The following is a 25,273-nucleotide window of genomic DNA, read 5'->3' on the forward strand; positions in this document are numbered from 1 at the left end:
AATCTGCCCGTGGTTTTCTCCAGCTAATCCATGGCCATTGCCACATGAACCTGAGGGAGGGAGGTGAGGGAAGCTGTGAATGTTGGGGGGTTTTGGAGGGTGAAGGATGAGCACTGATTATTTGTTTTCCCTTTGTTTCCATAGTGCTCTGAGTGCTGAGCCTTATCCCTTGTCCACTCAGGCTCCTGGGGACACTTGTATTATTAGTGTTAATCAATCAACATGTTTCTAGCTTGCTGGAGCTCTTGTGGCAGCTGGTTAATGTAAGAGTTTGACGATTAAAGTGAGAGTTATTTCCTTCTTTAGCAAGGCTGCAGCTTGGATGGGTTCAGATGCTTTCCCTCCTTCCCACCTCTGCTGGGATGCTGCAGGTCCTGCAGATGGGACCAGGTCCAGGCTGCTCTTGCCATGACTTTAAAAGCTCAAAACCTCCTCATTTAGTGAAAATGCCACGAGGTTCCTGTTCATTGAGTCCAGTTCTTGGGTCCTGCTTCTCTCTGTTGGATTTTGGCAGATAAGGACTTGTGAGCAAGCGAGGAGGGTGGTGAAGACAGAGAAAATTGAGAGGGAGGAGATCTCTGGGAATCTGGTTGGCATCAGCAGTGAACTCCAAGCAGTGAACTTGGAGGGATTTTAGACCTGATGGTGGCTACCAGGCCCATCCCCAACCAGCAGAGCTTCAGGAGAGCCGTTTTTATTCCCACACAAACCCTTTCCCCTTGCCTCCTGCTGCTGAGTAAAAGAATCCCCCAAGCCAGCAGAGCTGACAGCACGTATAAAAGACTCATTTTTGCAGTCTCTTCCCAATTTGTGTGGACATTGGTGGTGTGAATATTCATCTGCACAAGTCATCTGCTGTGGTGACGTGGCACCTTCACCACTGCCCAGATTACTGGAACTCTCCAACCAGAGAGATCACAGATGATGACTAACACACTTTATTATGTATGAAAAACTGCTTGTGCTAATCTTTTTCTTGGTGCTTTCATGATTGTCCAGCCTATCTCTGAATGAGTATCAGCTGTGAGGAATTTGTGGTCAGTAAAGAACAGATGATCAGGAGGGGTGGTGAAATGATCTTGTTATTTCTATGAAGTGAATATCTGAAGACTGAGCTTACTCACCTCAGAATAAACTCATGGGGAGAAGGGGGAGTCTCTGTGTTGTTTGAAGGCCATTTTAGCTCTTGAACAACTTGCCAAAGCACTTGAAATCTCTCCAATGTTTAAGTCTTGACACTGAAATTGGATTTCTCCAAAAAGCCAAGACTTATTTCAAGCATGAGCTTGAATCCACTGACCAGACAGAAGTGTGTGCTCTGGGGTTTTGGGGTCAGCCAAGGCAATTTTCTGGCCTTAAGCTTTATGGATGCAAAAATTGATTTCCTGAGAATTACTGCAGTTTAATTTGAGTTAACAACTTGAATCAAAGCCTACATTTGAGCCAAGGCTGAAGTGCTGTGTCTCCTGTCACCCTCTCCCACCATGTGCAGGACTGGCCCTTCTCCCTGACAGCTCCTTGCTGTGGCCAGAGCACTGCTGGCCCTGGGGAAGCCTTTCTAACCCCCCAAAAACTGAGGCCCGAGTTCTTGCTGCCTCTTATCATCAGCACAAGCTTTTGGAACATTTTTTTAGTGTTAGACTGCTTTTGGCACCTGCTGAAGTAAAGTGTTGTGGTAGGAATACATGCATCTTGCTAATGCCAGTTTTCCTGTGGTTTCCATTTGAGGGTGGTTTCCTTGAGGGTGATTTTGACTCAGGCTGGGTTCTTTTTAAGTGTGAACTCGTGGCTCTGAGTGCTGGTGAGCAGGGCTGTGTGGCTCCAGCTCCCATTGAAGGGAAATTGGGGGTGTTTTAGGCTGTCTGTGCTCAGCCTTGGACCTGGACACAGCTTGTTGGTGCATCTAGGCTGTGTTGGAGAAGGTAGTGGAGCACTTCTGAGTCTGCAACCAACGCTCTTTGGCCACAGCATCCCTCCCTCCATCCCTCCAGCATCTCCACCCCACCAGCATCTCTCCATCCTGGTGAAATCTCATTTTGCTGCCAGAGATATTTGATCCAGAATGAAACCATGCACTAGGGTTTAAGGTTTTTTTATTTTTCTAGCTGTGCTCAGCTCCTTTGTAAAGAGTTTCTGTTACACAGAATCTGGAAAAGTGTCTTTTATTCTTCAGTGCGTGTTTCTGATTAGTATTGGAAATGAACATGAATTTTTTCCCTTTTTTTTTTTTTTTTTTAACTGTATTCCTTTTGAGGTTAATGTTGCAAATGGATTTCAATCTAATGGAAGAGAAGCTGTAACTTCTTCAGTGTGGCTGTACTGGACTCAGAGGCATAGAGATTCTTCTTCCTTTGCTGATCTGCACCCAGATGTCCCTCCCTTGCAGCCCCTGTGTCCCCAGCTGTCTCCAGTGACCCCTCCATGTGCAGGCTGTGCCTCCAGAGGGGATGTCCTGTGCCAGCTCTGCAGCTCAGCCTGCAGCACTGGAGGAGCCATGGAGGCAGTGACTGTGCACTGTGGATCAACCCATGGGTGGGATTTCCTCCTGTCAGCAGCTCCAGACCTTCCCCAGTCACTCTTTTTTATCCCTGGAGCTTTTAGAGCCTGTCTGGGTGAGCTGCAGCTGTCAGTGAAGGTAATTCCCTGCCCACTCTCTGGATGGCACCATGCCATGGGTACAGCAAGAGGGATTGCCCACCCTGAGAGGTCTGGGAGTGTTGAGATGGACCTGCACAATGGACAAAGAGGGGAGAACCCTGTCCCAGCAGTCTGCACTGGCACTGGGCAGGGCAGTGACACCCTTGCTGTCCCCTATGTGCTCCTTGGTGACACAGGAGGGCCTGGGGGATGGCAGAGGGCAGGATGGGGTGGAGGAGATGGGGCTGGGTGTGTGCAGTGCACAGGGGCTGCAGGTCCTGCCCTGGGGGCAGTCAGCCCTGCCAGCCTGTGCTCCAAAAGCTGCTGCTGGTGGGGAGGTGCTGTGACCCCTCTGAAGGGTTGTTCTGCTGAGGAGCCCCTGTTGGAACTCAGTGCATCCCTCTGGGTGTCCAGAGCTGCTGGGACCCCTGCCAGAGGGCTCAGAGACCCTGGCACACAGCCCAGAACACCTGGGGATTTGATTTTGACTCCTGGAGCAAATTACCAGCTTTGTATGAGGGCATGAAAGTCACAGAAGTTTAAATAATGTAATAATAAAATTATCACCGGGTGAAAAGGTAGATTTTGGGATTTTTAGAATGGGAGTTTTGGGGACAAGATGGAGGGACTTGGGTGTGTCCAGTCCTTCTTCTTCTTCTCTACCTCTATCTTCTGCTGTGATGCTGGCACTTTGGAACTGGTTTGGAATAGAAGTTCACTGTCTAACATAGGTGATAGCTATTGGGAAGTAATTGTAAATATGTTGTATGTAGTTTGTAGTATAAAAAGACAACACCACCCTGAGGGTGGTCAGAGTGACACTGCCTGCCCTGCTGAGTGCACCTCAGCTGGGCAGGGAGAAAAATTTTATAGATAAGAAATAATAAACAACTTTAAGAATGAAAACTGAAGAACTCCGGCTCGTTCTTCGGACACGCGGGCCGAAATGGAGCCTTTCACAAATCCCAGGGCTGCAATTAACAACCAAACTCCTGAGAAGGCCTCAGCACCCCAGAGCTGGAACCATCCCGAGGTGGCTCCGTGATTTTCCTGCAGCTGTACACCCCAGGAAGCCAGGAGGGGTGTGGATATGTCCAGAGCAGCTCTGTTCCTGGATGGAGACATCTCCAGTGCTGTGTGGACACCCTGCAGTGCTGTGCTGGTGGAGAAAGAAGCTGAATTATCTGATCTCAGACCCTGCAGCCAATACATGTAACAGAAGCAAGAGTCACACTGATGAGCTGGTGCCTCTTTGCTGACTCCAGCACAGTGTGGGATGGCTCCTGCTGCTTTGGCCCATCCCTTCCCATCACCACCTTTGTTTGGCTTGGGTTCTTTTGTTTGTTTGGTTTGGGTTTTTACTGGACTGTGTAGAGAGAGCGAGTTCCTGAGCCGCATCCCGCATTGTTTGTCCTCTCTGCGTGGTTTCTGTTGATAATGGGAACTGCTCACTTGTCCTCTTGGGTTTTATATCAGCATGGATGGCTTACAGTGAGGAGAAAATCAATCTCACGTGGGCTCTCTTCACTGGTACAATGTATGATGGGTTTTCTCCTTCAGCCAGGTCTATGAGCTCTCAGAGAATCCATCACACCTGAGATAGCCCAGCTACCCCAAATGGCATAAAATCAGCAGGATGGCTTCTGAGGCAGTGTTGGAAACAGAAAAGTTTTAATAAAAGGCAGAATAGCAAAGGTCTTACAGAGAAAAACAGAGCCAGGGGCAAGAGGTTCTTGCTCCTGCTAAAAACACCCTACAAAAGTGATTATTTCCTTTGTTCTCTTCTTTTTCTAGAGAATTGCTCAGGCAGGACTTTATGGCCTCTCTCCAGTTGGGTAGCTCTAGGTTTGAGGTGAAGTCCCAAAGGTCCTATGAGGTGTCTTTTTACCAAATTGAAGAGAGGAACTTGTGGGCTTTTTGCCTTTTTAAGGAGACAAAGGATGATTTGGTGACTCTGTCAACAGGGGGCACATTCCTACACATGTACCCAGACGGTTTGGAGTGTATCATCCAAAAACTGGTGTGTTCTGGAGAATGCATGCACTGACTTTGTTGGAGATGAACATCTCTGGCAATTCCCTGGTTAGCTCTAGGTGCAGATTCAGCCAACTCAGCTAGAAAAGTCCCAGTGGAGATTTCTCCAGACAACCTGGATTCCATCCCCTGCAGTAGGGTGAGCACCCAGAAGGAGCTCCCATTTCAGTACTGGGATGCTCTACTGGGATGCTTTTATTTGTGGGGTGCCCCGTGGCAGGAAGGAATGATGAATCTGACTCCATGTTCTCAGAAGGCAAACTTATTATTTTATGATACTCTATTACATTAAAGAACACTAAACTATATTAAGGAATACAGAAAGAATACTTACTGAATGCCAAAAAAGATAATAATGAAAACTTGTGACTCTTTCCAGAGTCCTGACACAGCTTGGCCCTGATTGGCCAAAGAGTGAAAACAACTCACAGCAGAGTCCAATGAAACAATCACCTGTGGGTAAACAATCTCCAAACACATTCCACACATGAGCACAACACAGGAGAAGCAAATGAGATCAGAATTGTTTTTCTTTTCCTCTGAGGCTTCTCAGCTTCCCAGGAGAAAAATCCTGGGCGAAGGGATCTTTCCAGAGAATGTGAATGCTGCACTTTGCACCCATTGTGTTACATCAGCAGCTGCAAGAAGCACAGAACAGTAGAAAACCTGGTCCAATATTGTCTGGAGGGAGCAATTAAAAAGTGAGCCTGGCACTGACACAGTCATAGGGGCCATTCTGGGCTTTGCCAGTCGTGAAGGAGACCCCAGAGAAGCCCAGAGGTTTTGGGTGCTGCTGCCTTTCTGCTGGGCCATGTGGCCCCAGCCCGTGGATCTGGAGGGAATTAGTCATTGATTATAAAAAATGGGGAAAACACTTGCTCAGAGTGAGCCAAGGTGGGGCTGAGCTGGGCTTTGTTTGCTGAGGCACATCGGCGGCACTGCTCGAGCCACTCTTGGCCTGACTGATTTTTAACTGTTGGGTTCTTCCCTTCTGGATCCCTCCTGGTGGGAACAAGGGGGAGAATTCCCAATTTCAGCTAAATAAAGCACATTGCACCGTGGCTCCCAGTCCAGTGTGCTCCAGGGCCTTTCCAGCGTGGCTGGAGGGCGTTTGCAGGGCACTGAGGGAGGGCTCACAGACACTCTGTCTGCACTGGAAATGTTTCATTTTCATTTCCAGCTCCAACCTGGGGCTCAAACTGCTGCTCCCAGGCTATAAATAGAGGTAACCCCAGAACAGGCTCAGCAGCTGATGCTCTCTGCTCCTGCCCCCTCCCTGGCTTCTTGGCAGTGTGTTCACAGCAGCATATTTTTAGCTGTTTCTTGCTTGTTATTTATTCTATTTTTTTGCCAGGCTGCCAGCTTTTCCTGCTGTTTATCTGCTTTCCAGGACTGTGTCTGGATCCTCCCTCTGGAGGGGCAGTGGGGCATCACAGATAGCAAGCTTGGCTCAGGTTCTGCAGCTCTCCCTCCTCTCTCTAGATTTTCTGTGTAGGTATTGGGCTGCCTGGATGAATTTCATGTTTACTCCTCATTTTCCCTTTGTCTGAGAGAGGATAAACAGCATTATTATGTATTATTAATGTTGTTAACAGGCAGTGAAGCAACAGCTGTCAGAAAAAACTCCTCTAATGCTGCCTCCAACACAGAACAAATCAACTCAGCTCGTTGAGAAAAGGGTGAGAATGGTAATTCCAGCTCCCCAGAGAAAACCTGGGAGTCAGGGCACCCAAACAAACCCTCAGAAAGGATAAAAACCACAGGCTCAGCCAGGGCATGGATGCTCTGATGGCTGTGCTGGATGCTCCAAGTCCTGTGTGTGTTTTTCCACTGCTGAAGTGGTTGCTGAAGGGAATAAAGCTGATTTCCTAGATGTGATCCTGTCCAAGCTTGTGAGCTCCTCGCTCAGCTTCCGTCCTGCCCCGCCGCAGACTGAATGAGGCTTTGAACATGAAAGGCTGTTCTAACCAGCTCAGCATGGCTGCAGATCTGCATTCCTCAGCCTGCCACCCAGCAGGGCTGCTTTTCTCTGCTTTTTGAGCCATTCTGAGAGCTGGATTTCAACACTGCACCTTGCCTGCACACGGGGAACTCAGAGGTGTGGTGTCTCTGCACAGAGCAGAGCTGGGATGTGAGTGCTCCTGCAGCCTGGCTCAAGAAAGGTTGTTTAAAAATGTATTTCAGCAAATGAAATAGGGCTTTTCATTCTTTGCTTTGCATCCAAAAAACCAGTAGGCATTTAGAGTGGAAAAAATAATTTTAAAACATTTTAAGGGACTGAGAATCAGTGCACACAGGGAGCTCAGAGGTGATGTCTCTATGCATGAAGCAGAGCTGGGATGTGAGTGCTCTTGCAGCCTGGCTCAAGAAGAGCTGTTTAAAAATCTATTTCAGCAAATGAAATAGGGCTTTTCATTCTTTCTAGAGTCCAAAAAACCACTAGACATTTAGAGTGGAAAAAATAATGTTAAAAAATTTTCAGGGACTGAGAATCAGTGCATACAGGGAACTCAGAGGTGCCGTCTCTCAGCATGAAGCAGAGCTGGGATGTGAGGATGTGAGTGCTCTTGCAGCCTGGCTCAAGAAAAGCTGTTTAAAAATCTATTTCAGCAAATTCAATAGGGTTTTTTCATTCTTTGCTAGCATCCAGAAAAGTAGTAGGCATTTAGAGTGGAAAAAATAATTTTAAAACATTTTCAGGGACTGAGAATCAGTGCACACAGGGAACTCAGAGGTGTGGTGTCTCTGCACAGAGCAGAGCTGGGATGTGAGTGCTCCTGCAGCCTGGCTCAAGAAAAGCTGTTTAAAAATCTGTTCAGCAGAGGAAATAGGGCTTTTCATTCTTTCTAGAGTCCAAAAAAGCAGTAGGCATTTAGAGAGGAGAAAAGAATTAAGAAAAAAAGATTCAGGGACTGGGTTTAATAGCAAAAATATGTTTAGCATTTAAAAAGCACAAGTTCCCAGAAGCTTCAGCCCTTGTGCTGCTGTCAGTGATGCAAAGTGAGGCTGGCTGAAGGGTGTAGCACCACTCTGCCCAGCTGCAGTGCAGGTAAAGCTCCTGAGCAGACAGGCTGGGTGCTCCTGTGTGGGGTGCACAGTCCTGGCTCTGGTTCTGGCTCTTTGGGGGCAGGCAAGGGCCCTTTCTGAGCAGGGGATGGCTCTGGGTGGTGCTGCCCATGGGCTCTCCCTGTGTCTCCCTTTCCCAGGAGCAGCCCTGTGGTTCAGCCACATCACGTTGTAGGCACAGAGGCTTTTTGTGTTGGAAAAGGAAAGGGGCAGAGCAAACACACATGTGCATATATATATATATATATCTATATAAATCTATATACACAAGCACAGGCTTCTGAGCATGAAATGCTTTTTCCATCTCCAGCTGCCAGGCAGCTCAGTCCTTTTCCCTTCCCTCCCTCTATCCCAGGCCTTACTGGTATGAAAGTTTTCCTGCCTTTTTTTCTATATATTTTTTCTATATATATCTATTTAATTTTTCTATATATATCTATTTTTCTATATATATCTATTTAATTTTTAATATATATTTTTTCCTTGTATCATGCACTCTTCTAGCTGACAAGGTTTGTAGGGTTGTGACTCCATTACAAACCACAGTTTAGAGCTGTTCTGCATCTTAAATTCCTGCTGTTTTAATCCCTTTGCTTCTCGTCCAACAGATCTGGTAGATGGTGAGAAGACAATTTAAATAATTTAATTGAATGACATCACCACCCTCAAATCCTGGGGGTTTCTTACCTGTTTGCAGGTAGAAACCCTGAGCCAAGGTTTTTGTGAGCTGAGGCAGGGCTGGGAATGAGCTGAGGAGCTCCTGTGGCTTGGCAGCTCCAGCTTCTGCTGCCCGAGGTGATGGACCCTGGAGCTGGTGTCCATCCTGGACCCCATCCTGCTCCTCCAGCAGGACCCCCAGGGGCTGGGGAGCCCCCAGACCTCCTGGGAATGTCCATGCCAGGACATCAGAACCCTTGGGGAGGTTCCAAGATACAGCATCCCACCTGAGGCACTTCACTGCATTTATTGTGGCCACTTTTATTAAGGTAAAAAAACAGAAACTGAGGCACAAATCCATGGGCAGTTTCAAATGGCTGTGTTTTAACTAATGGGGATTTTAAGGAGAATTCAGGTTCTTCCTGAATGGCAAGTGAGTGCTGTAGCAATCATTGTTTTCCAAATAGACAGCTGGGATGGCAGAGAAATGAAACGAGCTGATGATGGATTAATTAATTAATTTAAAAAGTTGATGATGATCTGGAGCTACCAGACCTTCTGGGAATGTCCATCCCAGGACATCAGAACATTTGGGGGGAATTCAGGATACAGCATCCCACCTGAGATGCTTCCCTGCATTTATTGCATTTACCACTTCTTTTGAGGTAAAATACCAGAAAGTGAGGCACAAATCCGTGGTTGTGTTTTAACTAATGGGGATTTTAAGGACATTTCTTGTCTTGCTGAGTGGGAAGTGAGTGCTGTGGCAATCATTGTTTTACAAATAGGCAGCTGGAATGGCAGAGGAGTGAACCAAGCTGATCATGGATTAGAAATGTTGTTGTTGTTGTTGTCAGCAGGTGCCATGGCTTGCCTGGAGTCTGGGAGGCAGGCAGGCACCTGGGAATTCCTGAGGACTCTCTGAAATTGGTGTGGAAGAGAAGGGGCATCCCCTGTTCCCCTGCTCAGACCCCACAGCAGGGCTCACACTCTCAGACCCAGAGAAATAATGTGCAACTCTCCCTGGACCTGAGAGATGATTGTACAAAGCAGATTCCTGTGCCTTGCCAGACGTAGAGGGGTAGCAGGGAGGTGACTCCACACCCCACACTCACGTGGGCTACTCATTCCAACTTTGTTCTTGCTTTAGGAATCACCCGGACCTCCAGCGGGAGACTTCGGAGGCTCAGCGACCAGACAAGCCCGAGTAAGTGTGTGAATTTCTCCCTTTGAAACCTCCTCATCCAATTTTTAAAAAAAAAAAAGGAAAAATAGGGAACAGGAAAACAGGGAATGCAGGAGGTGACACTCAGAAATCTCATTTTCTGCCATAGTTTGAAAGGCAAAGTTTGCTGCTGATGAATGAAGAGCTCTCTGAGCTGGAGAAAGCAAGCAGTACATGTGAAAAAAACAGTGAGGTGAATATATACATTTTTTAAAATATATTTTTTCAAAGCCCCAACAAACCATGAAGAGAGAGAATATAAAATCCTTACTGTATAATGGATCCAGAGACAATAATTACAAACCCAACTCAACACAGGGCAACAGGAAGCAGGAATGGCCTGTGGTTGAAATCCACTTTAGTCATTAGTAGCTCTTTTGGACTCTCCTTAGCTGTTATTTTTTATTGGATGTGCAGATTTATGGATTATAAGTGCTTGTGGCTAAATTTGCAGCCCTAATTGCAGCTTAATATTTTGGAAGCTGCTTCTGCTTCAGAAGGAAGCAGGTGGGAGGGTTTGTTTTTCTTGCAGAAGGTGTTTCCCAGCCTCAGGAAAGCAGCAGCAGCAGAATTCCCAGTGCTTGGGAGTACCTGAGGCTGTGTGCTCTGTTTGTTTGTGTGTGCCACGTGCTGGGGCTGCCCCTGGGGCTTGTCTGCAAGTGAAAATGTCACTGTTCTCATCTAGAATGCTCCAAGGGAAGCTGAAGCAGCCCAGATCTGGGCTTTTCCTGCTGGTAGCCCCTTTTGCTGGGTGTATCAGCCCCTCTGATGAGCCTGTGCTGCTCCCTGGTTCAGATTCCTGTGCTTTCTGCATCCCAGACATTATTCTTCATTAGCAGGTGCTTTGCTGCCACTGAGATGTTCCTTTGTGTTTCCTTCTCTGATACCACCCAATCCTGTGGTAATGACAATCCGACCTGTACATTTCAACAAGATGGGCACAGATAATTCTTGTCCTATTTGGTTTTTCCCCATTGATGTTCCTATTTCGTAGCTGGGAAAAATGGAGCAGCAGAGAACCTGAAAGCTCTGCCCTGAGCAGTGCCTGTGAGAATCCTGGAATGGTTTGGGTTGGAAGGGACTATTGAATTTGCAGGGAGCCCCAAGGAAGGAAGGAATGATGAATCTTGACTCCATGTTCTCAGAAGGCAAATTTATTATTTTATGATACTCTATTACATTAAAGAATACTATGCTAAACTATACTAAAGAACACAGAAAGGATACTTACTGAATGCTAAAAAAGATAATAATGAAAACTCGTGACTCTTTCCAGAGTCCTGACACAGCTTGGCCCTGATTGGGCAAAGAGTGAAAACAACTCACAGCAGAATCCAATGGAACAATCACCTGTGGGTAAACAATCTCCAAACACATTCCACACTGTTCCACTGTGAGCACAACACAGGAGAAGCAAATGAGATCAGAATTGTTTTCATTTTTCTCTGAGGCTTCTCAGCTTCCCAGAAGAAAACTCCTGGGCGAAGGGATTTTCTCAGAGGATATGAATGCAACAAGGGACCTTAAGGACCATCTAATTCCAGCCTCATTTTCTCTTCTCCCAGCCCCCCAAACCCCACTCACCTCCTCAGCACCCGTAGTTCAGCTTTCATCCTCTCCTGTCCCCTTGGTCTCTCTGCCACCCAGTTGCTCCCTCCAGGCTGGATTTGCTGTTTCAATCCATCTTCTCAGCCCTCACATCCTGCCTCAGCTCCCAGATGGGCTTATCAAAACAGAGCTTTCCAGCTCTTCCCTCGGCGTGGGTGGCAGCACAAAGCCACCCTGGGGGTGTCTTCCTGGAGCAGTGACTTCAGTGCTTTGCTGGAAGCAGCCACCAGCACGTGTGGGATGGGGATTAGTCATGGATGGCTGCTTGAACGTGCACTAGGACACCCTGGGAGCTGGGACACTGCCTGCCTGGCCCTCCTGAGCACAGGGACAGATATTTGTGGCACAGGAGGGGGTGGCAGGGGCTGTGGCACTGCCCTGCTGCTGGCATCTGGAGCTGCACAGCCCTGCGCCATCACCATCGCCAGTGGGAGGATGGAATTATGGTCAGAGCACCCCAAACTGGGGTTAAGTGGCAGCAAAAATGCATTGAGTGATGGTTATTGGGGAGTTTTGGTGTGTAGTGTGACACAAACTGTTGTGTTCATGACAGCAAGGCCGGGAGGGCTGAGCTGAATTTTAGAACTGATGCTTCCAAACTTGGCCAGCAGCACAGAGCTGGCAGTTTGGAGTGCAGAGCGTGTTTATCTTGTGCACATGCACAAACAAAGCTGCTGCCTCAGCCCTGGCACCGCCTGCTCTCATGTGCAGACAGGACAGAAGGGGGAATTGGTGCAGCTCCAAAGGGAACTGGGGTGTAGGGAATCCACATTGACAGACACAGCACATTTGTTCAAGCTTGTTTTCCTTAGACTCTAATTATATACTTTTCCACTTTTCTGGTGAGAGACCTTGTAAATTTAAATTTTTTTTTTTCAAGTTGAAAAATCAAATGAGCAGTTCAGTCCTTCAGTTTACATTGCAGTAAATATTTATTACTCCATATAACTGCAGCTCAATTTCCCCTTGTTCCAGGTCCAAATTTTCCCCTCTGCACATCTGGCCTTGCACCCAGAAGCTTTTATTCCTGTAAAAGATAAATTGGGGTTGGGATGACTGAGCAGTGGTTGCAAGCGAAGCGTTGCAGAAAGGGCCCAGTTGCTTTGGGCTCTTTGCCACCCTAAACAAAGAAAGGGGTGACAATTCCACAGCCACCAGCTCCTGGGATCCAGAGAGCTCTACAGGCACCCATGTGCTGCCTTGGGGTGTGCAGTGAGGGTAGGAGCCTGCAGAACTGATGCTGACCTCTTTTGGAGAGTTCATTCTGCCACCCAGATGCCCTGGTCCCTCTGGAAGTGGTTGTGGGGTGCGGGCATCCAGCAGTGCTCAGCTCCAGGGCTGTGGGGCTGCTTTGGTTCAAACCTGCAGTGCAGTCCCAGGTGAACCCCTGGGGTGGGATTCAAGTCCCTCTCCAGCTCTCCTGGAGCCCTTTCAGCACTGGGAGGGGCTCTGAGATCTCCCTGGAGCCTTCTCCAGGTCACCCCGAGCTCTCTCCAGAGCAAAAGGGCTCCAGCCCTTGGAGCATCTCCATGGCCTCCTCTGGACTCTCTCCTGGCCTTCACACCCTCCTTGTGTTGATGGCCCCGGAGCTGGAGGCAGCTCTGCAGGAAGGGGTCTCAGAGGAGTGGAACAGAGGGGCAGAATCCCCTCCCTTGACCTGCAGCTCACAATTCTTGCACTGCAGCCCAGGACACCTTTGGCTTTCTGGGCCAGCCGAGCACTGTGCTGGGTTTTATGGAGCCATCAACCAACATCCCAACCCCCCAAGGAATAGTCTTGGTCCCTTCTCTGCCCAGCCTGTTGTTTTGGTTTGGAAAGCCAGGTGTCTGCTAAGGAAAGCAGGAGCCTCCCCTGAAATGGAAAATGTAAGTCCCCTCCCTCTGAATTACTATAAATTTGAAATTATTTTCAAATAATTTGAAAATAATTCTCTCAGGCAAAAAATATGGGAGCAGGAATAACAGTTCTTTATTAGGGAAGAAAATAAAAAGATAAAATAATCAATGCAGTGAACCAAAACAACACTGCCAGAGTCAGAACCCAGCCTGACACCCTGTGGGTCAGGGTGCTGGCAGCAGAACCATTGGAATTGTGGCTCAGCCCTCCTGCAGTGCCAGGGGTGGCTCTGCTGGAGCAGGGATCCTGCAGAAAGGTGCAGTCTCTTCCTCTGAAGATCCAGGGCAAGAAGAGGCAGCTGCTGTTCCTCTGGGGAATCCAGTGGAGAAGCTGTGCTGGTGTTCCAGAATCTCAGATTATATCCAGGCAGGAATGCTTGGCTCCTCCCTCTGGGCTCACATCTCCCAATGGGATGCTGTAGTTCTTATCAGCCATGCAGGGACATTCCATAGCTGTTATCAGCAGGTGTCCCCTCCCCAGGGAGGAATGGGTGTGGAAGAGATAAGGAAAACTGCCCACTGAACAGAAGAGCTGCCACACAGATGGCAAATAGATACAATTTGCTTGGCAATCCAGGACATCTGTGCTTGGGATTGCCCTGATCCAGGTTCAGGACACTGCCCTTGGCCCTGCTGAGCATCCTGAGGGTCACATTGTCCCATCCAGGCCCCTCTGGATGCTGTCCCACCCCTGCAGGTGCTGAGTGCAGCAGTTAGGAATGGTGTGTCAGGGAAGTTACTCCATTTCATTTTCCTATAACTGTACCTGATGAATTTGAAGCAGAGAAATATTTGCTGACATTTGCCATGTGGAGCAGTGGTGTGTTCACAACTCAGCCAGAAAAGAGCCCAGAGCAGCTGGAGTGGAAGGAACAGAGCTCATGTTCCTCTCGGGCAGCCAGCTGTGCTCTCCTTTGATTTGTTTCCAGCCTACAACTCAGTTTTTGCTAAAGAGGAAGGAACTTCCCTGGCAAGGGTAACACAAGGAGAGGGTCCATGGAAAGGCAGAGTTTAGTGATTTAGCTAAACCAGCATATTTTCCCTGTGCAGGTGAATGTAGGAGTTGACAGGGGGATAGGATGGTGGGGATGGGTGGAGATGAGAGATCTCTGCAGCCAGGACTGGAATTTGGGGTTTATTGCAAAGGGCCTGAGTGCAGGGCCCTGCTGGGAGCTGCCAGGCACAGCTCAGAGCAGGACTGAGAGAAGAGAGGGGGAGAGAGGATGAGAGGGTGAGAGGGTAAGAGAGTAAGAGAGCAAAGTTCCCATTACAATACAATAAATCTTCTTCTGTGCTGAATATTCTAAGTCTCACTAACCAATCTAGTACAAGGTACAAATCCTATAGCATTTCCATACAGCCTATAAGAATCACTACATTACCATACATGTGTTACCCTAAAAAACCCTAAAAACTCCCCCTTGAGCCCCTTCTGCCAAGCTGTAGGGTCTGCTCTGACCCTTGGAGCTGTCTGCAAGCAGAGGGTGTTGTTCCATCAAAAGGGGATTACCTTCAGCTGGCCACACCATTGTATTCCAGTTGTTCAGTAACTGAGGGATGTCAAAGCTTGCTTTCATTTCAATCTCACTTACAGTTTCCATATTCTCAAAATCTTTTGCCAGGCAATCACATTTATAAGCCTTTCCTGTTTCACCTTCCCCAACAGGTGAAGGCAGGGGGGACCATGCCTTCCAGCTGTGTTTCAGCAGCACTGCTCTGGCCCAGTGCTATTCGTGCCTCAGGTGCTTTGTTCAGAGAGCTCCCAAAGGGCTGGGAGGGGAGCAGGTGCCTCAGCTTTCCTGTTTCACAGCCTTTGTGTGGCTGTGACGCTGCCTGCAGCAGGGGCAGCCTGCCAGGGCAGGGCAGGCAGGGCTTTTCCACCCAAAAAGAGAGAGCACAGCCCCATTGCTGCCTCGTCAGCAGCTGGCTGAGGATCAGCCACAACTTGTCCCTGTGCTTTTTGGAAGTGCAGGGCATAATTTAGAGAGGCAGGAGGTGAAGGCCAACTCTCTGGGCTGTGTTAGAAAGGGGCACTCACTGGGACCTTTGCTTGTTTTGTACTGTCCAAATGCTTCTCCTGGGCAGAAAGGGGAGGGAATCCCACCCAGATGTTGGCATCAGCTCAAGCCCCTTGTTCACCCATCATGTGGATGGTTGTAAGAGCCTCAATGAGAGATGTGGGGCTCCAGGCTGCTCTCCAAAATGCAGTTTATTGTATCCAAGGATGTCACAGCAGCCCAGGGCTGTGGGTGACAGAGCTGTGCCCACAGCTGTCAGCTCCAGCTGCAGGCAGGCCTGGACACCCTTTGGGTTTGGTTACAGTGCGTTATAGACTTTTCTTTGCTGAGCATCTTAATATACAGTAGAACCAATCTATCCCTTAACTTTTACCTATAGCCCATCATAACTACTATGATTACCACATTCATGTTACTGTTCTCCAATCACTATAAGTTTCTACATTACAGTTTAAGCTAGAAGTTGTTTTTCAGTTTTCTTGCAGTGAAAAATTCTGAGACCTTCTTTCTACTTGCCACATTTGCTGCCTTGTTTGCCTGTGCTCTCTTTCTGCTTGGTAAAAACATCTTCTTGTTTGGGGTGGGTTTATCCTTTGCTCTAAGCCATAAAAACCCCTTCTAACTCACACACCCTTTGCCTCCTTGGTTATCCAGTCAGACTGGCTCAGCAATTCTTTTCTTCTATATTAAAACTTGTTTCCATCTCTATTCCTTCATTAGACTCTACATTTAAAAATCTTTCTGCTAAGCATCCATATCTGTGAGACTTTCTTGTCAAACTTTCATCCTTCCCAACAGATGGTAGCCCGGGTAGCTGGGCCAGAAGCCACAGTGGGGCTGGGGATGCAGGAGAAGTGAGGTGGTTCAAAGGTGCAGATTGTGGTTTGAGCCTCTGAGCTTCTGCTCAGGGCACGAGCTCTGGGACCCCACTGACCCCACTGTCACTGCACTGCCACACTGTCCAGGGCACCCCAGAGGTCTCTGTTACCTGGGATTAACAAAAATAAAAATATTACAGTCTTACTTGTGAATTTCAACAAGATGGGCACAGATAATTCTTGTTTTATTTGGTTTTTTCCCTGTAATAGCTATTGATGTTCCTATTTCATAGCTGGGGAAAACAGAGCAGCAGAGAAGCTGAAAGCTGTGCCCTGAGCAGTGCCTGTGAGTCCTGGGATCCTTCCCCATGGGCACTGAAATTGAGAGATGTGAGGCCAGGTGGGTGGAAGAGCTGAGCACACATAGCTGGGGGCAGAGTTTAAATTGGCATCATTGCTTTAACAGGGACAGCAGGATTTCAGCAGGGCTCACTAATTTGGATTGCTCAAAATTCATGGTAGATATGACAACAGATCTTGCTGTTTCCATCCCTTGACCTAGCACCTTGCCCTGAGGAGCATCTCCTCTCTTTGTGCCTGCAGTCTGAGAGAGGACAAGTCTAGAAACTGGTTTTTGTGAGGCTGGGGGTGAACCAGGGCAGAGAGATCAACAAAAGCAATGTCAGGAGCCAGGGGCTCCCCACTGGAGCGTGCATGATGGCTGTTACATAAGCAAACCCAGAGTGCCATGAAAACCATTAGAGGTGTGTGTGTGGGGGGGGTTTGTCCTCAGGGAGTGCTGCTGTCACAACTGTCACACATCACAGCCCTGCATGTGCCACAAGCTGAGCTTGGCAACCTCCTGGGAGCCTTGGTGCAGCCCTTCAGCTTGTCCTGCATCTGTCTGGAGCTTCCTGCTCCAAACATCTGGGCTCCAGGGGATGCACAATGGTCATTGTGGTGACAGCACCTCTTTGGTGTGTGGTTAAACACCCTCAGGCTGCACCAGGGGTGGTTTAGATTGGATACCAGGGAAGGTTTCCTCTCTGGGAGGGTGGTCTGGCACTGGAACAGGCTGCCCAAGGGAGTGTGGGATTTTGGGAAGTGCAGGGCATAATTTGGAGAGTCAAGGGCAGCTCTCTGGGCTGTGTTACAAAGGGGCACTCACTGGGACCTTGGCACTGTCTAAATGCTGCTCCTGGGCAGAAAGGGGAGGGAATCCCACCCAGGTGTGGTTTGCACCAGCTCAAGCCCCTTGTTCATGTGGATGGTGGGCACTGCCACTCATAGCTTGGCCCTGCATGTGCCACAAACTGAGCTTGGCAACCTCCTGGGAACCTTGGTGCAGCCCTTCAGTGTGTCCTGCATCTGTCTGGAGCTTCCTGCTGGCACCTGGGCTCCAGGTGGGAGTGCAGCAGCCCAGGGCCAGCTGGGGGATGCACAGTGGGCACTGTGGTGTCAGCAGCTCCTCGGTGAATTAAATGTCATCAAAGTGCATCAGAGATAGTTTAGATTGGATACCAGGAGAGATTTCCTCCCTGGGAGGGTGGTCAGGCACTGGAACAGGCTGCCCAAGGGAGTGTGGGATTTTGGGAAGTCAAGGGCATAATTTGGACATGGGCAGCTCTCTGGGCTGTGTTAGAAAGGGGCACTCACTGGGACCTTGGCACTGTCTGAATGCTGCTCCTGGGCAGAAAGGGGAGGGATTCCCACCCAGATGTTGTTTGCACCAGCTCAAGCCCCTTGTTCACCATCATGTGGATGCTGGGCACTGCCACTCACAGCTCATCCAAACACCTCAAGCTGCACCAGGCATGGTTTAGATTGGATACCAGGAAAGATTTCCTCCCTGGGAGGGTGGTCAGGCACTGGAACAGGCTGCCCAAGGAAGTGTGGGATTTTGGGATTCCTGGAAGTGTTCAGAAGTGGTGTGGGTGTGGCGCTCAGGGCATGGTTTGGTGGTGAACACAGCATTGCTGGGTTAATGTTGGACTCAGTGAACCCTTGGAGCTCCTTTCCAGCCTAATTCTGTGTCTGTAGCACAGAGGTGCCTTTTGCTGGGCTGCAGCAGCTGAGGGGTTAACTGGAGCCTGTGGTTGCAGCCTCATGGCTCTGGATGTGTCCTTAGATGAGGTCATAGGAATTTCTTCGGGCAGCCTCTCTCTATTCCCCTTTGTCTGAGGCACCAAACCCTCACCCCAGCTGTGCAGCTCTCCTGGCAGGGCGGCCCTGGGGACAAACCCTGCCTGGGCACGTGTGCCCCCATCACACATGGCCCTTCTCCCCACCAGGGCAGAGCAGCAGAGCTGCAGCTTGGTCACCAGCTGTGGAGTTTTTCTCTTTTTCGTTGAGGTGGGGATTAAATGGGTGAGATGGTATTTTTTGTTCGGACTCAGATGTTTATTAGTTTTTATCCATATTACAGCCTTATAAACTGGGAGTTCTACAGGACTTTAATATGCTAAAGATGGAGTCCTGTCTCTCATTCTACAAGGTTTTTTAATGATAAACTATCTAATTAAGAAATTGTACTTAAATTATTTTTACTTTTAGCTTAATAACTAACTACTCGTGGCTCACAATCTGGACCTTTTATCTAATTACACAATACTACCCAAACTGATGAAGAAGAAGGAGAAGATGAAGGTGAAGAAGAAGGACCAGCCTCCACCCTAAAACTCCTATTTTGTTATATATATATATATATATATATATATATATATATATATATATATATTTATATATATATATATATATTACTATATTCTAATTTTTTTACCCTGTGATATTACACATTTCTATTCAAACTCCACATCTATAATCTTGGTTCCATCATTCAATTTTGGAAGCCTTCTCCACAGCCTCAGGTCAAATATACAGGAAAGGGGTCAGTGCCTGTCAGCACAGAAAGTCTGAAATTCTGAAGGTGAAGAAGGACTAGCTTCCACCCTAAAACTTCTATTTTGTAATATATGATAACAAATACATAATATATATAGTACATAATATACATAATATATATAGTAATATATATATTACTATATCCTAAAACCTTAAACTCTGAGTTTTTTACCCTGTGATATTACACATTTCTATTCAAACTCCACCTCTATAATCTTGGTTCCATCATTCAATTTTGGAAGCCTTCTCCACAGCCTCAGGTCAAATATACAGGAAAGGGGTCAGTGCCTGTCAGCACAGAAAGTCTGAAATTCTGATTCTAATGAGTTACACAATGCTTTTCTCACATTCTCTTTGAGGGAGCATACATATGACTTTCAAACAGCAATTAGAAGTAATTTAGACATAATATTTTCCTGTTTAAGTCCTGAAGTCACACTTTGCTAACTCTCCCTGCCCGTACCTGCTCAGGCCTTCCAACAATTCTACTTTCTAATATTCATTTAGGCTGAGAAGATTCACACAGGAATCAATCAGGAACACAATACACTGCCTGATATTTGTGATCAACTGCACTTTTCAGTGGAGACCAGGGTTCCACCAGCCAGGCACAGCTCTGCAGGTGATCCCAGCTCTGGGCAGCAAGGAGTTAAAGCAACGAGGCTGCTGCCAGCTCAGGTGCCTGGTTCCTGCAGGGACACACACACACAGGGACTTGTGTAACTCTGCACGTGGGCTCTGAGCTGCCTGGCAGGGTCCTGTGGGGCTCCCACGTGCTCTGTGTTACTCACAGGGAGTGCCTGAGTGCACAGCTGGGGCATTCTGGTGCTCAGAGCCCTGGGCTGTGCTGCTGAGGGGATGTGCTGAGCCCTGGCTGCTCCTCCTGGTCCTTGGAACTCCTCTGATCCATCTCCAGTTTGTCCCCAAAGGGGTGAGGAGGGAGATCTCCCTGCTGGTCCCACAGCACCTGGCTCTCTCTGTGCTCTGCTGGGAGGAAAGCAGACAGTAAAATAGAAATCAGTGGTTCAGGAATGTGTCTCCGTTTCTGGTTTTTTACCCCAATAAAAGTGGCCACCATAAATGCAGTGAAGCACCTCAGGTGGGATGCTTTATCCTGAATCCCCCTAAATGTTCTGATGTCCTGGCATGGACATTCCCAGAAGGTCTGGTAGCTCCAGATCATCATCAACTTGTTTAATTAATTAATCCATCATCAGCTTGTTTAATTTCTCTGCCATTCCAGCTGTCTATTTGTAAAACAATGATTGCCACAGCACTCAATTCCCACTCAGCAAGACAAGAAATGTCCTTAAAATCCCCATTAGTTAAAACACAACCATGGATTTATGCCTCACTTTCTGGTTTTTTACCTCAAAAGAAGTGGTAAATGCAATAAATGCAGTGAAGCATCTCAGGTGGGATGCTGTATCCTGAATTCCCCCCAAATGTTCTGATGTCCTGGGATGGACATTCCCAGAAGGTCTGGTAGCTCCAGATCATCATCAACTTTTTAAATTAATTAATTAATCCATCATCAGCTCATTTCATTTCTCTGCCATCCCAGCTGTCTATTTGTAAAATGATGATTGCTACAGCACTCACTTGCCATTCAGCAGGAACCCGAATTCTCCTTAAAATCTCCAGAATTCCCATTTAGTTAAAACACAGCCATGGATTTGTGCCTCAGTTTCTGGTTTTTTACCCCAATAAAAGTGGCCACCATAAATGCAGTGAAGCACCTCAGGTGGGATGCTGTATCCTGGAATCCCCCCAGGTCTGATGTCCTGGCATGGACATTCCCAGAAGGTCTGATAGCTCCAGATCATCATCAACTTGTTTAATTAATTAATCCATCATAAATTTGCTTAATTTCTCTGCCATCCCAGCTGGCTATTTGTAAAACAATGATTGCCACAGCACTCTCCATTCAGCAAGAACCTGAATTCTCCTTAAAATCCCTAGAATTCCCTTTTAGTTAATTCCCATTTAGTGGTTCAGGAATGGGCAAGGCCTAAAGCTCTGTGATGTTTGGGGGCTTCAGCTGCTGGCTGTGTTTTAAGATAACAATTTTCTGCACTGGAGTGTGACACAGATTTGTTGATGGTGCTGACAAGGTTCACAGGGCTCCCCTGAGGAAAGGAAATGTGGAAGTGCAGTGTGGCTCCTCCAGGACAGGAGCAGAAGCCCTTGAGCAAGGTTATTTCTCACCTCAGCACCAGCCATCTCTGGAGGAAGCTCTGAGAGCCCTGTCAATAGATTCTGACCCTGGTCTTTGAGAATTTCAGACTTTCTGTGCTGACAGGCACTGACCCCTTCCTGCACATTTGACCTGAGGCCGTGGAGAAGGCTTCCAAAATTGAATAATGGAACTAAGATTATAGATGTGTGGTTTAAATAGAAATGTGTAATATCACAGGGTAAAAAAACTCAGAGTTTAAGGTTTTAGAATATAGTAATATATATATAATAAAATAGAAGTTTTGGGGTGGAAGCTAGTCCTTCTTCTTCACCAGTTTGAGTGATATTGTGTACTTAGATAAAAAAGTCCACATTGTGACCCACAATTGGTTAGTTATTAAACTAAAAGTAAAAATAATTTAAGTGCCATTTCTTAATTAAACAGTCCTTGTCCTTCTGATGCTGAGGACCCCAGAGTTGAGCTGACCCACACAGAAATCAGAATGAAAACCTTCCAAAAACATTCCTCCTCCTCCTCCTCCTCCCACCGAATTTCCAGCACAGTGAGACAAAACCTTGGATTCTCAATCAAGTTACAACCCCTCTGAAAATCGACTCTCAGTCCATCACCACCCTTCAGATAATCAATTCTCAGTTCATCAAGAAGAGAGGAGTCCCTCTTGTACCCCAGGAAACACAGTTGAAACCTTTGTGTTTCCATGTCATGCGTGGCACCAAAGCTGGAAAGAGGAGCAGATTCAGCAGTGCCCCATGGAGCTCTGCCTTCCCCAGCAGGGAACGGCCACAGACCCCAGGTGTGGAGTGCCCTCCCCATTTGGGGCTCTCAAAGAGGGTCAAGAGGGCAAAACTAATGGGAGGGAGGGGTCCAGGAAGGAAAACATCAGCAGGGGATTGTGGAAGAGTTAATATTTACCTGAAACTCCTTCTGCTCTCCCAGGAGGGCGAGGAGTGCCCAGTCCTGCCTCTCCTCTCGCTCTGCCCTGCCAGCTGCTGTCAATTGTTCAGCTCAGGAGCGTTAAAGAGTGAGCAAGGAGGGATTTCCAGCAGCTGGAGGCTTTCAGGCAGAGAGCCAGCACGGAGGAGAGGGACTGTCCTTAAAGATAAGGCCCTTAAAGTTAAATCCTTCCAGGGGAAACTCTGTGGGCACCATCCCAGGGGCTGTGTGGGTCTGGGGCAGGAGGGACCAGGTGCTGCTGCTGCTGTCACAGCCATCCCTTGCTGCCACTGCTACCCCAGCTCGGTGTGCTGATGAGCTTTGTGCCCCGGGTGGGCTCTCTGGCTCAGGAAAGGAGGAACTCAGGAGGATCTGAGTGATTTGTGTTGCCCTGTGTTGAGCAAATAGAGGTTTTTGTAAGAAAAATAGCAGGGAGTGGCAAAACAGCGCTTGGAAGCAAATGTGGAGCAGCTGAGAGCCTTGGCCTGGGCAGGGCAGCTCCTTGTGTGCCCAGCTGGGAGAGGGGATGGAGGGAGGAGGCAAAGAAACACCTGGCAAAGGGCAGGGCAGCAGCACTCAGAGTGTGGGTGCCTCTCTTGGAAAGAGGAGCATCCCCCTGGCTTGGTTTTAAATTTTTCCCAAATGAAAAGGGCAGCTTTAGCCAATGTTTCCTTTCTTCCCCACCATCAAGGCTCATAAAAATGTAAAAAGAAAGGTTTTTAGAGTAACAGTCCATGGAGGCTCAGACACTCATTGCTGGCTCAGAGCAGCCTGGGGGTAAAAGCACAGAGTGAATATAATGGAGTAACACTTGATTGGGTTGGAGCACTTGATTGGACCTGTATTTCCTCATGTGAAAATGCTTCACTAAACATAATCTGATTTAGGAATGCTGCACTCTGCCACACTGTCCTCCCTCTGTGCTCTCCTCCCAGATATCCAGTAAGCTGAGATAGCTGAGATAACCTGTTAGAGAACCAGCTGAATCCCCATTTTCTGAGAGAACCTGTAAGAGAACCAGCTGAATGCCCATTTTCTGACATAACCTGTAAAAGAACCAGCTGAATGCCCATTTTCTGAGATGATATCCTGTAAAAGAACCAGCTGAATGCCCATTTTCTGACATAACCTGTAAGACAACCAGCTGAATGCCCATTTTCTGAGATGATAACCTGTAAAAGAACCAGCTGAATCCCCATTTTCTGACATAACCTGTAAAAGAACCAGCTGAATCCCCATTTTCCTGCCTCTCCAGGCCCTGCAGGCCTTTGGCTGCTCCCTGCAGCTTTCCCAGGGCTGAACCTCTGATCCCTGACTGGGCTTGCAGCATTCATCCTCTCCAGTGCTAATGCACTAGTGGTGTGGGAAATGGATTTGTAGAGAGTTCTTAAAACCCATCCAATTTCCTAATTAAAAAACACTATAAATGTTTCTTAACCTATCAACTTTTTACCACACTATCCTATAAATACCTTAAAACTAATCACCTTAAACTACTCTTTGTAAATCTCACTACAATACATCTTTCATAATTCTATTTCTCTAAAATATCTTATTTACAAAGCTATCCTTTAAAACATTTTTCTAACTCCATTTCTCTCTCAACAATATCTATCCTATTTTATAACATTTTAAAATCAACATTTCTTATCTCAAAATTTACATACGGATATATTAGTAAATTACATACAGTAGTTACATACAGTAAATTATGTATAATAATTATTATAAATAATGTAAAATAATTATCATAAAATATTTTTATATATTATTTAATATTATTTTACATATATTTATATATAAAAATTATTTATATGTAGATAAATTATTTTACATTATTTATATATAAAATAATATATTATTTTATATATAAATTATGTAAAATAATTATTATAAATTATTTTATTATAAATTATGTAAAATAATTATTATAATTATTTTATATTTAAAGATGTATTGTAGTGAGATTTACAAAGAGTAGTTTAAGGTGATTGGTTTTAAGGTATTTATAGGATAGTGTGGTAAAAAGTTGATAGGTTAAGAAACATTTATAGTGTTTTTTAATTAGGAAATTGGATGGGTTTTAAGAACTCTCTACAAATCTATTATATATATAATATATATAAAAAACCATATATATATAATATATATATTTAAAATATATAAATTATATATTATATATATAAATGATATATAAATTATATATTTATTTTTATTGATAAAATCTATAGAAATATATTTTATATTTATTTTAATTTTATATAAATATAAAAATATATTTAGATAAGAATTATATATATATATATATAAAGGTTATATTAAAAGATTATATATAACCTTTCATTAAACTTTTAAAACTCTCTACAAATCCATTTCCCACAGGTGGAAGTGGTCAGCTGTGACTGAGAGACTGCACTGAACCAGGCAAATGAAATGCCCCAGGATCATAATCCCAGCATAAACCTGGGAAAGGCAGACAAGGAGCAGCAAATCAGATCTGGCTGAGCTCCTGCAGGTGGCTGTGCCCCTGCTGGGGCTGGGGACAGTGGCAATAGTCCTGAAGCCCCTCCTGGCTGCCCTGGGCTCTGTGCCATGGCCACAGTCCCTGCTCGTCTCTGTGTCCTGGCCTGGCAGAGGTGTGTGACAGGGAGAGCTCCAGCTGAGCCTGGCACAGGCCTTGCTCAACTTTCCTTTTTTGTGATTTCCTTCCTTGCTTTCTCTGCACCTGGCAGTGCTTCCTGCAGGCTGCCACGTCCAAAGCCGGGAGGGAAAACGTGTGCAGCCCGTGGCAGCCCCGTGAGCACGGGCTGGCAGCAGAGCAGGGCTCTGCCCTGTGCCTGAGCACTGTTTGCACATGGAAATTGGGCTTGTTTTTACACCAGACAGCAGTGGTTTCCCTGAAGTTGCTGCTGCATCCTCCCTCTCCTTGTAATTTTTCCAAAATTAGCCCCAGGGGGGTTTGAACCCCAAGAGGGCAGAGCTGGCCAGGGCAGAGAGTTCTCTGTGCTCTTCCTAAAATCTGGGTGTGCTTGACTTCCCCTCAGCCCTTAGCAGCTGTGGGAGATTGTGACTGACAATCTGTAGAACAAAACCCACTGCAGCAGCACTGCTGGAAAATGGAGTGTATGTTTACTTTCTCTGTGTGCACTTGTACAGTGCACAGACCACTGAACACACATTTGAACAGACATTTGAGAAGCTTCTCAAAAACGAAGAAAAATGGGGAATTCCCAGCCCTGGAAACACACCCCTGAAGGGAACAACCCCCATGTTGACATCAC

The 25,273-nt window shown here is 46.8% G+C and overlaps 1 protein-coding gene across 1 annotated transcript in view; it reads left to right on the forward strand.

Annotated features, from left to right (window-relative positions):
* Positions 1 to 25,273, forward strand: part of SEPTIN9 (septin 9) — a 167,276-nt gene that overhangs the window by 20,576 nt on the left and 121,427 nt on the right. The window contains exon 2 of the mRNA XM_077188234.1: positions 9,545 to 9,601. Coding sequence (XP_077044349.1) covers positions 9,545 to 9,601 — 57 coding nt within the window. The remainder of the gene's footprint in view (positions 1 to 9,544; positions 9,602 to 25,273) is intronic.

This window comes from Agelaius phoeniceus, chromosome 19, assembly GCF_051311805.1.
Source record: "Agelaius phoeniceus isolate bAgePho1 chromosome 19, bAgePho1.hap1, whole genome shotgun sequence".
Taxonomy (NCBI): domain Eukaryota; kingdom Metazoa; phylum Chordata; class Aves; order Passeriformes; family Icteridae; genus Agelaius; species Agelaius phoeniceus.